The 14146-nt window shown below is 36.2% G+C and overlaps 1 protein-coding gene across 8 annotated transcripts in view; it reads left to right on the top strand.

The window, feature by feature from the left end:
• Window positions 1-14146, top strand: part of QKI (QKI, KH domain containing RNA binding) — a 194682-nt gene that overhangs the window by 166243 nt on the left and 14293 nt on the right. For all 8 annotated transcript variants that reach the window (XM_036766522.1, XM_036766517.1, XM_036766516.1 and 5 more), the window contains exon 5: window positions 13029-13116. In XM_036766522.1, coding sequence (XP_036622417.1) covers window positions 13029-13116 — 88 coding nt within the window. The remainder of the gene's footprint in view (window positions 1-13028; window positions 13117-14146) is intronic.

The following is a 14146-nucleotide window of genomic DNA, read 5'->3' as shown; positions in this document are numbered from 1 at the left end:
TCCTGCATTACACACATCATCTTTCCATGTAGGAATGTAAACAAAACAGTTCAACTTTAGTAAGTCCTTTATGATTTCTCTTTCTTGTTTACCTTTTCATGCTTCTCTTGATTCTTGTACTTGAAAGTCAGATTTTCTATTCAGCTCTGGTCTTTTCATTGAGAAAGCTTGAAAGTCTTCTATTTTACTCAAAGTCCATATTTTGCCTTGGAGCATTATATTCCAGTTTTGCTGGGTAGGTGATTCTTGGTTTTAATCCTAGCTACTTTGACCTCAGGAATATCATTCCAAGCCCTTCAATCCCTTAATGTAGAAGCTGCTAGATCTTGTGTTATCTTTCTGGCTGCTTGCCTTATTTTGTCCTTGACCTGGATACTCTGGAATTTGGTGACAATATTCCTAGGAGTTTTCTTTTTGGGCTCTTTTTCAAGAGGCTATCTGTGGATTCTTTCAATTTCTATTTTACCCTCTGGCTCTGGAATATCAGGGCAGTTCTCTTTGATAATTTCTTGAAAGATGATATCTAGCCTCTTTTTTTGATCATGGCTTTCAGGTAATCCAATAATTTTTAAATTTTTCTCTCCTGGATCTCTTCTCCAAGTCAGTGGTTTTTCCAATGAGATATTTTACATTGTCTTCCATTTTTTCATTCCTTTGGTTGTGTTATGATAGCTTGATTTCTCATCAAGTCATTAGCTTCCACTTGCTCCAATCTAATTTTTAAGGTCGTATTTTCTTCAGTGTTTTTTTGGACCTCCTTTTCCATTTGGCTAATTCTGCCTTTCAAGGCATTCTTCTCCTCATTGGCTTTTTGGAGTTCTTTTGCCATTTGGGTTAGTCTGTTCTTTTAAGTGTTATTTTCTTCAGTATTTTTTTGGGTCTCCTTTAGCAAGTTATTGACTTGTTTTTCATGGTTTTTTTTGCATCACTCTTATTTCTCTTCCCAATTTTTCCTCTACTTCTCTTACTTGCTTTTCCAAATGCTTTTTGAGCTCTTCCATGGTCTGAGCGCAATTAATATCTTTCTTGGAGGCATTTGATGTAGGCTCTTTGACTTTGTTGACTTCTTCTGACTGTATAATTTGATCTTCCTTGTCACCAAAAAAGAAATGTAGAGTTTGCGTTTTGAGTCTGAGTTTGTTTTCACTGCCATGTTCCCAGCCAACTACTTGACTTTTTGAGCTTTTTGTCAGGATATGACTGCTTGTAGAGTAAGAGAGTACTTTGACCCAAGCTTTAGGGTCCAAGCACTGCTGTTTTCAGAGCTACTTCTATTCCACCATCACCCCAGGCTCTGTCACCACAGCGCTCCTCCTCCCCCAAGAACCACCACCAGGACCGAAATACAGATCCAAGCAGGGCACAGCCAGAGAAACTGTCCACAAAGCACTCCTTGCACTCCTGCTCTAATCTGCTGCTAGATTCCTCCCACCATGTGAGCCAGGGACTCAGGAAGCCACTGACACTGGAGCTCTGGAGGCAGTCTCAGGAGCTTCCTGCTTCTGCTACCACCACCACTGCACAACCTCCTCCACGCCCCAGAGCTGGCAGCCGGACCTCTTTGAACTCGATCCCGCAGTTTCCCCCAACCTGTTCTTTGGCACTTGTGGGTTGAGAAGTCTGGTAACTGCCACAGATCACTGTTTCATGGCCCCAAGGCCTCTTCCGACTGGCTAACTCCGGGTCTGATCTGTCCCAGCGCGGCCCACACTGGGCTGCCCTCCACTCTCAGCACCGTATGAGAGACCCTTACCAGCGACCATCCAGGTTCTCCTGGGCTGGAGATCTATTTCCCTCTGCAATTTCATGGGTTCTGCAGCTCTAGAATTTTTTCAGAGCCATTTTTTACAGGTATTGGGGGGGTGGAGCTTAAGCAAGTCCCTGCTTTTCTGCCACCATCTTGGCTCCTCCCCCCCGAAAAAATCCTTTTAAGGGTAGGTTTTGCCATAAGACCAATGAGATTGCCTCCAAACAATGGCATAAGAGGACTTCTCAGTGTTATGTTAGGCCTTGATTACATTATCTTGGTAACTATTATAAAATGATAATTTGCAGGATATATTTATATGTGTATTTAGTGGTCCTCTGCGCATGTATGTAGTTGAAATTACTCATTTAATTGACCTTGACCAACTTCTATTTCTTAAGCCTCCAAGAGTGAGAAGTCTTGAATCTCCTCTATTAATCATTTTTTCTGTTCTACACCTTGTTCTGCAGTGTTCTGTAATGTTTAAATCTATGTCCATTGCCATACATAACAATTACTTTTTTAGAAAAATGTCAGTTGTATTAAATATTCTAATCCAAAACTCAAAAGGAGTCTACACTAGATTCAGGTTATTCTGTATATCACTAATAGGCTTTTAATTTTCATTACTATTTCCTCATTTGATATTTTTTTCTACTTGTGAGACACACCTTGTGAGAAAGTGAGAATCCATGAATATCGAGTGACTCTTTTATGTATGAAATCTTGTAAGGAAGTGTTGGTCAAACTTAAATAGCAATGAAACTGTATGTAAGAATCCCTGTAGGTCACATATCAACTTAGGAAAATGCATATTAATATTATCTATATTTTATTGTGATTTCATTTTTTTACATTTTAATAATATTTGGGTCCACTCTCAAGTGTTGTGGGCTTATGCAGGCCATGAGTTTAATGCCTCTGTTGTAAGGCTGTTTGAAGAATGCAGAGGACTCCAGGGGACAATCTTCATTCTAAGTAGCTCCTAGTCCAGTCTGATGAATAAAGCATCAACCTACAAAAATTAAAGGAATGAAATAGAAAATTATAAGAGAGGATACACAGCAGTATATGACAAATGGCTAAAAAGAATTTTGTTGAATGCAAAAGAGGGAAAGATTCTGTGAGAAGAGTGGAGAGTTGCTTTTAAAACATTTTTGTTTTTACAACAAGGAATATCCATATTTATGTAGCACCTTAAAGTTTGTAAAGTATTTGATATACTCTAATATAAGCTTCATAGTAACCCTGGGAGACTGATACTAAAGTAGCACCTTTTTGTAAGTGAGGAAAAGGGACCTCACGGAGGATATGTAACTTGCCTGTGGCTTTATGTCCATTAGTTTTCTCTGAGTTGGCACAGTCCCTGACATATTCCTTTTCAAGTATATATTGTCCTTCTTCCCCTAGCCAGTGAAAGGTTCCTTATGACATTTTAAAGGGGAGAAAAGTGTCATTCAGTAGAACAAACCAACATAGAAAACATTTCTGATGCAGTGTTTCAAACTCGTGTTCACTTCTACAATTAAGGAAGACAGGGTACATTTTGTCAGTTTCTCTCCTGAACCAAGCTGTTAATTATAATCACACAACATTTAATTTTATCTTATTTACATAAACTACATCATCGTAAGCATTTTCTACGTGGTTTTACAGGTTCTACTTACATCTGAGTTCATAGAAACCTTCCCATGCTTCTCTGAATTCTTTATACTGGTAATTTTTCATAGCACAATAATATTTATTTTTCATATCCCAAAATTTGTTTAGCTATTCTACAAATGGTGGGCAGTCAACTTTTTCTCTCCCAAGTACTTTGGTACCACAGTGAGCTCTAGTATCTTTGACCTTCTTATGGTATATGGCTTGGCATTGGATCAAAGATACAGACGTTTTTACCACTTTTTAACACTAATAATCCTAGAGAGTATTTTAAGATAAGGGAATTGATTGGCTCCTCATTAAGAACACAGGCACTTTGGGAGGACAATGTAGACAAGTAGGTTTACTGGTGTAGATGGTTTGTGCTGTGGAGTAAGAGTAGATAAGACGGCTTTGGGAAGATTTGGGAGAAAGTAGATTTCCAAGCTGTTGAAGTTTGTCGTTCCTCTTCCGCATCATCACACAAATCTCAACCCTTCTTTTGACTCACCTAGCCTCTGATTCACCTAGAAGGGGCCAGCCCATCCCACCAACTGAGCACACAAGCAATCCTCGCTGAAGTAATAACATATCCTGAGGATGAAACTGGAGATACAGAATGTGCGTGTCAGGTCAAGTCGTTGTCAGCACCTTGATCACTACCTCCTTGTAAACCCCAGTGGAGGCACAGGCATCCTTCCCCTCCCCACCCCCCCAATCCTACTGAATCCACTAGCCCAGAAATAGTGTTCCCTACCTCCATCTGCAACATGGTCAGACCTGCTTTCTTCCCAGTGCCCACAGCTATCTTTGAGGGTTTATGTGGAGATATGACCTGGCAACTGCTTCTACTTCATCAATAGCTAGAACTACTGAGGAGCTCTTACCCCAAAAATCCTTGTCACTGTCAAATGTTTCAACATCAATAATTGATAATTAGTTTTATCTCTCAATGGAAAAATATTAAATAAGATTACCATCTGCTTTGCTGTTCCACTATAAGGACCTTGGCATTTCCATATGACTTACAGCACTGATAAGAGCCTGTATATTAGAATGTGAGCCCCTTGAGAATAGGATCTTGTTTTGCAGTTTGTGTTGCTGGTGCTTCCCACATGGCAAAAGATTCAGTGTTTTTCATTCATTAATGTTTTTTGTGTATATTACATATCCTAACCTATACACCTGTAGAATGGCTCACTTGTCTAGAATGAACTTTCTTCCTCCATGCCACCTTGAGCAATCCTTAGCACAGATCAAGTTCCAATGTCAATGCATGTGCTGAGCCTCACTTGATTACTGTGGCCCTTCATATTCTCTCCCTCTTTAAATCATTTTGTATTATTTGTATTTATTTACTTTTAAATTTACTTATGTACATGTCTTCTCTGCTGCCCTGGAATGTAAGCTCTTGGAAGACAGAAATTATTTGTTTTTATGTTTGTCTCCCCATTTGCCTAATGCATAGCCTTGTAAACGGCATTGTACATTGTAGGTGCTTATTAATTCAGTTTAATCCAACAATTATTTATCCCGTGGGCATTCATGAGTCATGTTTGAACAAGAGGAGATGTGTAATCAAAGACGTGTTTGGGAAAGATAAGTCTGATACTGGTTTTGGCAGTATCTTTTGGAGGAAGGGAGAATCAAATTCGGCCATTTCTGTGTTTTTCATAATCTCAATTACATGTCCTCAAATTAATCTTACACTTTCAAAACTTAGGTAGTCATTCACATCTGAACGCCAGTTATCTTTACATGTGTTATGCGATTTTGTGTGACTTCGTTTGTTTTAAATTCTGAATTTAAACACTAAATAAAGTGCGCACTTTCATATGCATAGTAGAATAGAAAAGGAACATTCTATATTAAAAGTGCATATCTCCATCTTGTATAGCTTGCTTTTATTTTTCAGTATATAAGTTCAGCCTTAGTTTTCAAAGCTGTTCCTTCTCTTCTTTTCTCTGAATACTATGGTTTGTTATAGGAGACGTACTTTCAAGGGAAACATATAACAAAAGTTTCTAAACTGAAAATTATTATGAATTTAAATATCATCACATATCCACCAAAGAAGGAGGCATTCATGTCCTCCCCTCCCTTCTGGAATTATTTTCTATTTGTATACATCTTGTTCCTACTCCTGCCCAGTGTAAGCTTCTTGAAGGTAGATACCGTCTAGTTTCTGTCTTTTGTTCCTTCAGACTGAACACTGGCCCTTGCTAAATAATAAATATTTATTGAAGAAAGCCTTCACGTGATACAAATGAAGGCTTATTTTGAATTATGTACAGGCCTTTGAACTCTTTGAATATTTATTCCTAAACCATATTTTCCAAGTTACTTTTCTCCATTCTTTCCTGTGCCTACTTCACATAACCAAAAGCAGTGTACATGTGAACTAGGTTTAAAAGATCTTGTCATCTTCTCTGTGAAAAGTCTCTCCTTTTTTCCCCATTCTTTAGAGTACATATTCGTGCATGTTAAAATTTATTCTAATTTATCTACTATCATTATTCATTCTGATCATCCTATTAGGCAGAATTTCTAAATGCCCCATGTGTTCCTTTAAGATTGATCCTCACGCATTGCAAAATTGTGTTGCCTTTAGCATAGACCTCTTTTTTTTGGTATACTTGTTCTAGTCAACCTGTTCTCATCTTTTTTTTTTTCTTTTAATGGCATTTCTACTCCCTGATTCAACACATACATGTGAGATTTGGGCCTATTAACCACTGCTGTCATTGATAGAGAAAACAGATCACTTTAAAAATACTTACTGAACATTTCCACTTTCATTTTGTTTTGTGGTTCTACCAGTTTCATGCTTTACAATGACTATGTAAAGAGTTCTTATTGAATTTTTTTAATTTCGACTTTAGTCAACTCCAGAATAAGCATATAGTATTATGATTATTGGTCCTTGCATATATTCAGTAAATAAATAGTTCATTCCTTATAACTATGTTTAATCATCTGCAACCAGTTTTTACTCTGTACTTCTACCACCCACATCTCATGAATTGTTAGAGGAATATATAACCCATAATTTTTTTGTAGAAAACTTGATTGCTTTCTCTTAAAGTGTTTTTAAACTGCATTAGTTGTACAGTTTAAACTGTACATTTATATAATCATCTTTACCACTAATCACTGTGTGCTCAGCAAAACAAATTTTAATATAAGAGCAAGGGGCAGTGAGGTGGCATAGTGATAGAGTACCAGGCTTGGAGTCAGGAAGACCCCTCTTCCTGAGTTCAGCTCAGGGCTCAGACACTTACTGGTAGTGTTTTACACTGGACAAGTCACTTAACCTCTGTTTGCCTCAGCTTCTTCATCTTAAAAATGAGCTGGAGAAGGAAATGGCAAACCACTCCAGAGTCTTTGCCAAGAAAACCCCAAAAGGGGTCACAAAGAGTTGGAAGTGACTGAAAAATGACTTAAACAACAACAAAATTGTGAGAGTGAAATTGTAGAGCTCCTTTAACACTAATCATTAGTGTACCGTATTCCATGGTTCATTTCAGTGCTTATTAAAGGTATGAGATGAGTCTATTTTATGGCCGTCTTTATGAACATTACATTGTTATAGAATAAAATTGGATTTTCCTAGAAGTCATTTAATCATAGCCAAAAGAAATTAAGATATGAAAAATGATTTCTTTTCATTTGTTGTGTTATGGCCACTGAATTCAGGGATACCTTACTGTTAGTACATTAGATTAACATAAGTTTTTTCCATTTAAGTGCAACTTTTTTTTTTTTTTGGCGAACATCAACTATGTAAAAGCAAGTTGTCACTGGACCTATTATTGAATGTTTATACTTGATTAGAAAATATTGGCAAAGCATTCTTATCCCTTTTCCTTTTGAGCGTGAACGTCTCAATGGATATTTTACATGAGCTATTGGGCATTCTTTTTTTTTTATATCTACTTGTGCATCCTGATTATGCCAATAACAATTCTGAAGTTGTTTCCTTAAGCAGAAAATCATTTTCTTATGATAAAACTGATACGAAAATCCCTTGTGTATTATTTCAGCCTCTCATATTCTTTCAGTGGTCTTAGAATGAGTGAGCTTTATTGTCAGTGTGATACAGGTGGGGTCTCTTCAGAGATTACTTTGGTATCTCTGATGCAACATCAACAAAGTGCCTGCAGGAATACCCAGAGCCGGGCTAGAATGCATCAGGATTCATTGTTTCGTTGACTGTCAATTCTGATGAAGAGAGGACAGGTCAAATAAAATAAAGGACTAAAGTCTATATGACTATAATATGATTTTTAAAAAAACATATATACTCTTTGTCAGATTGCTCAAAAATGTTCTGTTTCAAGATTTGAAAGAACTGTGACAATTTAGTATAAAGTGTAAATTGAGATACACATTGTTAAATAATACTTACAGATCATGGACACCATGGAAAAAGACAGCTTCTTAGGGCTACAAGTAATTATTTTGTATAATAAACGCTGCCATCTTTTGGGAAATAAAAGTATTATGTTTCAGAGAAATTTAATTTTGAAGGTGTGTTAGCATACAAAAGGGGCAGGAGAATGCAAAATTAAAAAAAATTCACATTTCAAAGCCAGAGATACTTATAGCCTTAAATTCACATTAACATTTTAAAAAATATACTTAACTGCAATTTCTAAACCTTAGCTTCTCTTGATATTTAGTGTCTCTAATAATATTTAGTAAGATTCTGTACAGACTCTATAAATTTTTTACACCTATTCCTTAGGGAACTTATTGTTGCTTTAAAAAAATTTTTTTTAAGAATCTCGTAACCATATCCTTACTTTTAAACACTTAAAGTCTTTCACCTTTCAGACTAAAATTTTATTAGTGTATATATGATGAAATATAACATTTTATTAGCAGTAATAAACAGTAGATAGAGTATCATGTTCAAGGAGCTTCCAGCCAGCCAGTATTGCTGAATTGGAGGGAGAATATATTGTGAGAAGACTAGAAGGGGCCAAGTTATAAAGAGACTTGTGTCTCAAATGGGACATGGGGGTGTATTTATCCTGTAGGTAATAAAGATCCCCTGGAGCTCTTGGAGCAATGAAAGTGAAATGGTCAGATTTATGCTTTAGAAATATCACTTTGCCAGCTAAGTGGAGTTTTGATGTAGAGAGAAATTTGAGGCATGGCAACTGGTTTGAATGCTGTTGTGATAGTCAGGGCAAGGACCCTGAACTAGGGTTTTGGCTATGAGTAGAGAAAAGGGGACATAAATGAGAGACGTTTTTGAAGGTAGGAACAGCAAAATTTGGCAATCGATTGATAAGAGTAAGACTGAGGAGTCAAGGATGACACCAAGGTGGCAGTCCTGAGCAGAATGATGGTACCATTAGCAATAATAAAAAAGTTCAGAAGCGAGAAGTATTGAGGATTGTTATAAGATAATGAGTTCAGTTAAAGACATAGACACACACGAGTTAATTTGAGGTATCAGTGAGACATCTAATTCTAGATATCTTCGAGGCAGATCATGATGTGTAACTATAGCTCAAAAGTAGGTATGTGTGTCTGTGTTTGTGTCTCTGTATGAAAATCATCTGAATGGAGATAGTAATTATCCTCATGGGAGCCAGTAAGAGAGCAAGTGAGATAATTTAGAGAGAGAGGAGGGTCCAGAGATCGAGCTTTGGAGGCCAACTAGGATTAGTAGGTAATAAACTAAATGAAGAATCAGTGAAAGTGTATCAGAGAATGGAAGAAAATAGTGTTGCTATAAAACATACAAGAGGAAGAAGTATCCAGGAGAAGGTGTGATCAGCAGAATCAGATGTTGCAAAGAGATCAAGTACAATCAAATTTGAGAAAATGCCATTAGATGTGGCAATTAAAAGGTCAGTACTATCTTTGGAGAGAGTTTCAACTGAATTGACATTCATCTGAAGCCAGATTTCAGAGGGCTAGAAGAGGGTGAGAATAAACAAAGGTACTGAGTATAGATGACTTTCAGTGGGGCAGCTAGGTGGTTCAGTGGATAAGAGTCTAGGTTCTGGAGTCAGGAAGACCTCTAGTCTCAGACAGTTACTAGCCAGGTGACCCTCAACAAGTTGCTTAACCGCTGTTAGCTCAGTTTCCTTAACTGTAAAATGGGGGTAATAGTCGCACCTACTTCCCAGTCGTTGTGAGGATCAAATGAGATGATAATTGTGAAGTGCTTAGCAAAGCACCTGGCACATAATAAGTGCTACATAAATATTAGCTGTTATTATGTCAAGAAAAGGATTCATGAAGGGGAGGAGAGATACAGGATAATAGCTAACAGCAATGGTAGGATCTAATTATGTAGGGGGGGTTGTTTTGTTTTTTGAGTTTTTTTTTTTTTTTTAAAGAATGGGGAGATAGGAGTATATAGACAGCATGGAAGGTGCCAAAAGAAAGGAAGAGAGAAAAGATTATAGTGGAGGCAATCTGCTTGATAAGTCGGTGATAGAATTAATATTACAGGTAGAGGGATTGGCTTGGATAAGAATAGCCCAACTCTTCATCTGAGTGAAGAAGGAGATAGTGGGAGAAGACAGCTGAATGATACAAGATGAGGAAAATCAGAGACGGACACTTTCAGCAAATAGCCTCAATTTTTTTTTCATTGAATTATGAAGTGAAGTCTTTAGTTAAGATGATGGGGAAGGAGACCTTTGACAAGGACCCCTAAGAAGAAGTTTGGAACAGCCTTTTAACATTTGCTGATTTAGGGAGAAATCAGATATTTAACTTTTGAAACAGTGAGGATCCAGTTGAGATAAGATAAAAATAAATTTATAGTGAACTCATTCAGCACAACTTCATGAGTCATTCTTGGTCCATTTAGCATCACATGATAGAAGGTAGTTGGTTAGAAATAAGTAATCCAGGGTTGGGATTTAGGATGGCTTGTTTAACATTAAGATAAAGGGTAGAGGATGGTGTCAGGTTGAGTTTGGAAAGAATTAAGAGTATAGTGAGTGCAGAAGTTGTGACCTGGAAAAGAACTACAGGACAGAAGGAATGGAGGCAGTTACTGTGAGGACAAAGATCAAGGTTAGACATCACAAGACACAGGAAAAGATAGAAATGGTAAAAAGTTGTGATCATAGAACAAAGAAGTAAAGTTGATACCAGGATAAAACATAAGATCATATATGTGAGAAACTGAAGTGGAATGGGGAAGTCATGGGAATTTAGTGGATTGAGAAATTCAGAAGTTTATTTTTACAGTACTTTCATTATAATGAAGCATAAAGCTTCAAGGTAGTAACATCATATTTCACCCAACTTATTAAAGCATTTTTTTGAAGTACTGGGGGGGGGGGTTGTTTTTTACTGTTTCTACAACACAGTTTTTAAAAAATTGTTAAGTTTAAGGCATGACTATCAAGTTAAATGAAAGTTGCACTTTTTATCTAATAAAGATTGTATGATAAGATATTGTTCCATGAATTCTTGAGAATAGGCAACAGAGTACTGTTGTAGGAAAAAAAACCCAGCTGATTTTTTAAATAACAAATAAAATATTCCAACAGATAAATAGGAAATCGGCCTAGATATCATGGACCCTATAGGTAGAATTAGTTGGTAGAACACACTGAATGTTTTTTATGGCATAGTCTTTTCTTACTTTTTGTCCCCTCTTCTAGCCTACCAGTTACAAGTGGTAGATATTTTTACTATGACATAACACCAGATTTTATTTTCCAGTTATTTTCATGCAAAAGCAGGTTCTGGTATTTATATTCCTTCTTGTTCTCTTCAATCCATTACGTGAATTAAGAAGAACAAATAATATTTTTAGATGTGTTTTTGTATTATGTTGCTTTAAGTTATACTCTATATATGCTAAGTCCTTGCTATTTGAGAATGTATAGATTATACACCCAAGTATTTCTTCTTGGTGCCTTACTGCATCCCCTCTTTAAGGAAAAGTAGAGAACAGCCTTCACAACAGATGAGAGAAGAAACATTCATCTTGACTTTACTTACTTGGTGACTTTGATTTGTTCAATTAGGTCCCTGAACCATTTGCTGCCCAGGATTAGGCATTATGGCACATAATTAGTTTGAAGGTTGGCTTGAAATTTAAGAGGCTCACAAAGTATAATCTGTCATTACTTGATTAGGGTTTTCCCTAAGCTTTCATGTCATTAAGTCTATAATTAAAGAATTATTAAGTAAAATTTGGAGGCAGGAAGGACTTAAGTTCAAATCCTGCCTCAACCACTTAACTAGATTTGCGACCCTGGGCAATTTATTTGGCCTCTGTTCTTTAGTTTCCTCATCAACAAAAATGGAGATATAGCACTTCCCTCCCTGGGTTGTTGTGATATCACATGACATAATGTACCTAATGGTTTGCATAGCTTAAAGTGCTAAATAAATGAATGCTACTTGTTATTATTATTCAATAAACATCCCCCTATGTGCAAAACGGGTATTTTAGGAAACCTAAAGATTATTGACACAGTCTCTGACCTAAGAATAATCTGGTCGGGGGAAGGGGAAAAGAGAACTAAATATACCTTGTGGTACAAGAAAAGTTAAGAATGACAACACTACAGAAGTTTTGTGACCTTGGCCAGGTCATGTCTCCTCTGGCCTCTTGTGCTCATCTGTAAAGTGAGTAGTTTGGACTCCACGATCTGAAGTGCCTTCCAGGTCCAAATCTATGTATAAGCCTATGATTTGTGGCTAAGGAGATCAAGGAATAATAAGCAAAGAGGACATTATGTGTTTTGGGCACCTCAGGTAGTCTAATTTGATTGGCCTATAGTGGGGTATGAATAGGTAGAAAGTCTGGAAAGGTAAGGGTTGAGGACATGAAGGATTTTGAATACCTGGTTTTATTTGGAAGGTAGTATGAATTCTTCAGATGTTTTAAAAGCAGAATGGTGCGAGAATCGAGAGATTCAGAGTTCTGTTTTAGAAAAATTATTCTGGTAGTGCTATGGGAAATTGATTAGAAGGGAGAGGGACTGCAGCTGGAACATCGATTACAAACACGATTTTAGTAGTTTGAAAAAGAAGTAATGAACTAAGGTGGTGGCAAGGCAGATGCAAGAGGAATGCAGCAACAAGAAAGACAGGGATGATGATGCAATTAACAAATGATTGAGGGGAATGTTTCAGTGAAACAAAATTTAGTATTTCTCTTTTAGATAAACTGGAAGGCTTTGATAAGCAAATTGAATTGTAACCCTGTAAATACTTGTGAATTTTGATTTCTGGTCTTTATAGGCATTCAGCTGGCCTTTTTATTAAGCAAATGAAGACAAAAATGCTTATCACACTGTTTTAATTTCATTCTATAGGTTGGAATTGATAACTCTTTTTCTGAGTGTCTTGGTAATATTTGCCTTTTTACATACTGAGTAAAACAATGTGAGTTTAATGTTTTCATTTATCTCATCAAAGTATATCTTTAAAAAGAACATTAAGAAATTGAAACTTGCTGTAGTGTAGGATCTACTTCCCTTATGTTAGTGCCCTTTTGCTCTAAGTCCTTGGGGCCCAGTAGAACAAAGCATATCTATATTGACAATCAGTTTTTATCTGTCAAAAGCATGTGCACAAATTATTCTAAAGAACTAAATGCTCTATGCTGAATTAATAAATGCTCTTCTATTTTTCACCGATGTAGGCAGAAGGAGAAGACAGCCTTAAGAAGATGCAGCTAATGGAACTTGCAATTCTGAATGGCACCTACAGAGATGCCAACATTAAATCACGTAAGGATTAGACCACCCCAGTATAATAGCTGTTTCTGATGTTTTTGTCAACAAACCTTTCTCCTTTTAGCAGGAGTACATATGAATAGTAGTAAATCTACTACTTTCTGCAGAGTCATCACTACCATTTTTAATCCTTTCACAAATTCATGCCAACATGTCTTGAGTTATGGTGTTTTAGAATATATTTTTATTGCGTTCCTTGTAAATTCAAACTCTAAACTTGAATTCCCACTTCATAAATAAGTACCAATTTGACATTAATTTATAACCTCAAATATACATATGTACATATATGCATATACATACACATAATGTATTTCCAACTTAATAGATAATAAAGTTCATCTAAATGAGACTATATATTAAATTCTTTCCTGTCATCTTGCTTGCATGTTTTTCATCCAGTTTTGTTTTGTTTTGTTTTGTTTTTGCTATATATTTCATGTGAGAGCTCACAGAGATGAGTGGTGTGATACCTTTTCATTCACATTTTCCTTTTTATGTAGTTGAGCATGCTATAAGGATGTTTAATTTTCATTTGAAACTGATCATCGAATTTCATAGTGATGGTATGTAGGCTAACTACATGCACAAATAGGAGTTTTATAGTTTCATATGACAAAGCAAATGAGCTAAAAAATTATTAGATGAGTAAAATGTAATTATCGACTGTCTGAAAGTAATTCTGGTTTACAAAAAAATTCACTTGAATTTACCTCTGAAAGATAAAGAATAATATTAATAGAAATACAGTAAGTACATATTTTAGATTACTTCTTAAGAAGTAATGAACTAATGCAGCTGATAGAAATTCTATCTGTCTACTGAGATCTTGGCTTACTTCAACCTGAAGAAAGCCAGTCTTTCTCCAAGTTGAATCCTAGACTGATATTTACAAATACTTACACATAACTGTATTTCTGTAAACTCTTAATTACAAGATATTTTTCACACTATAGATATGTAGTGGTGTTTCCTTTTGCCCTCCTGCATGCGTCTTAGTCTCATGCAGTCTTTAAAAGCATAA

Source organism: Trichosurus vulpecula, chromosome 7 (assembly GCF_011100635.1).
Source record: "Trichosurus vulpecula isolate mTriVul1 chromosome 7, mTriVul1.pri, whole genome shotgun sequence".
Lineage (NCBI taxonomy): Eukaryota > Metazoa > Chordata > Mammalia > Diprotodontia > Phalangeridae > Trichosurus > Trichosurus vulpecula.
This window is presented reverse-complemented; position numbering and strand designations above follow the sequence as displayed.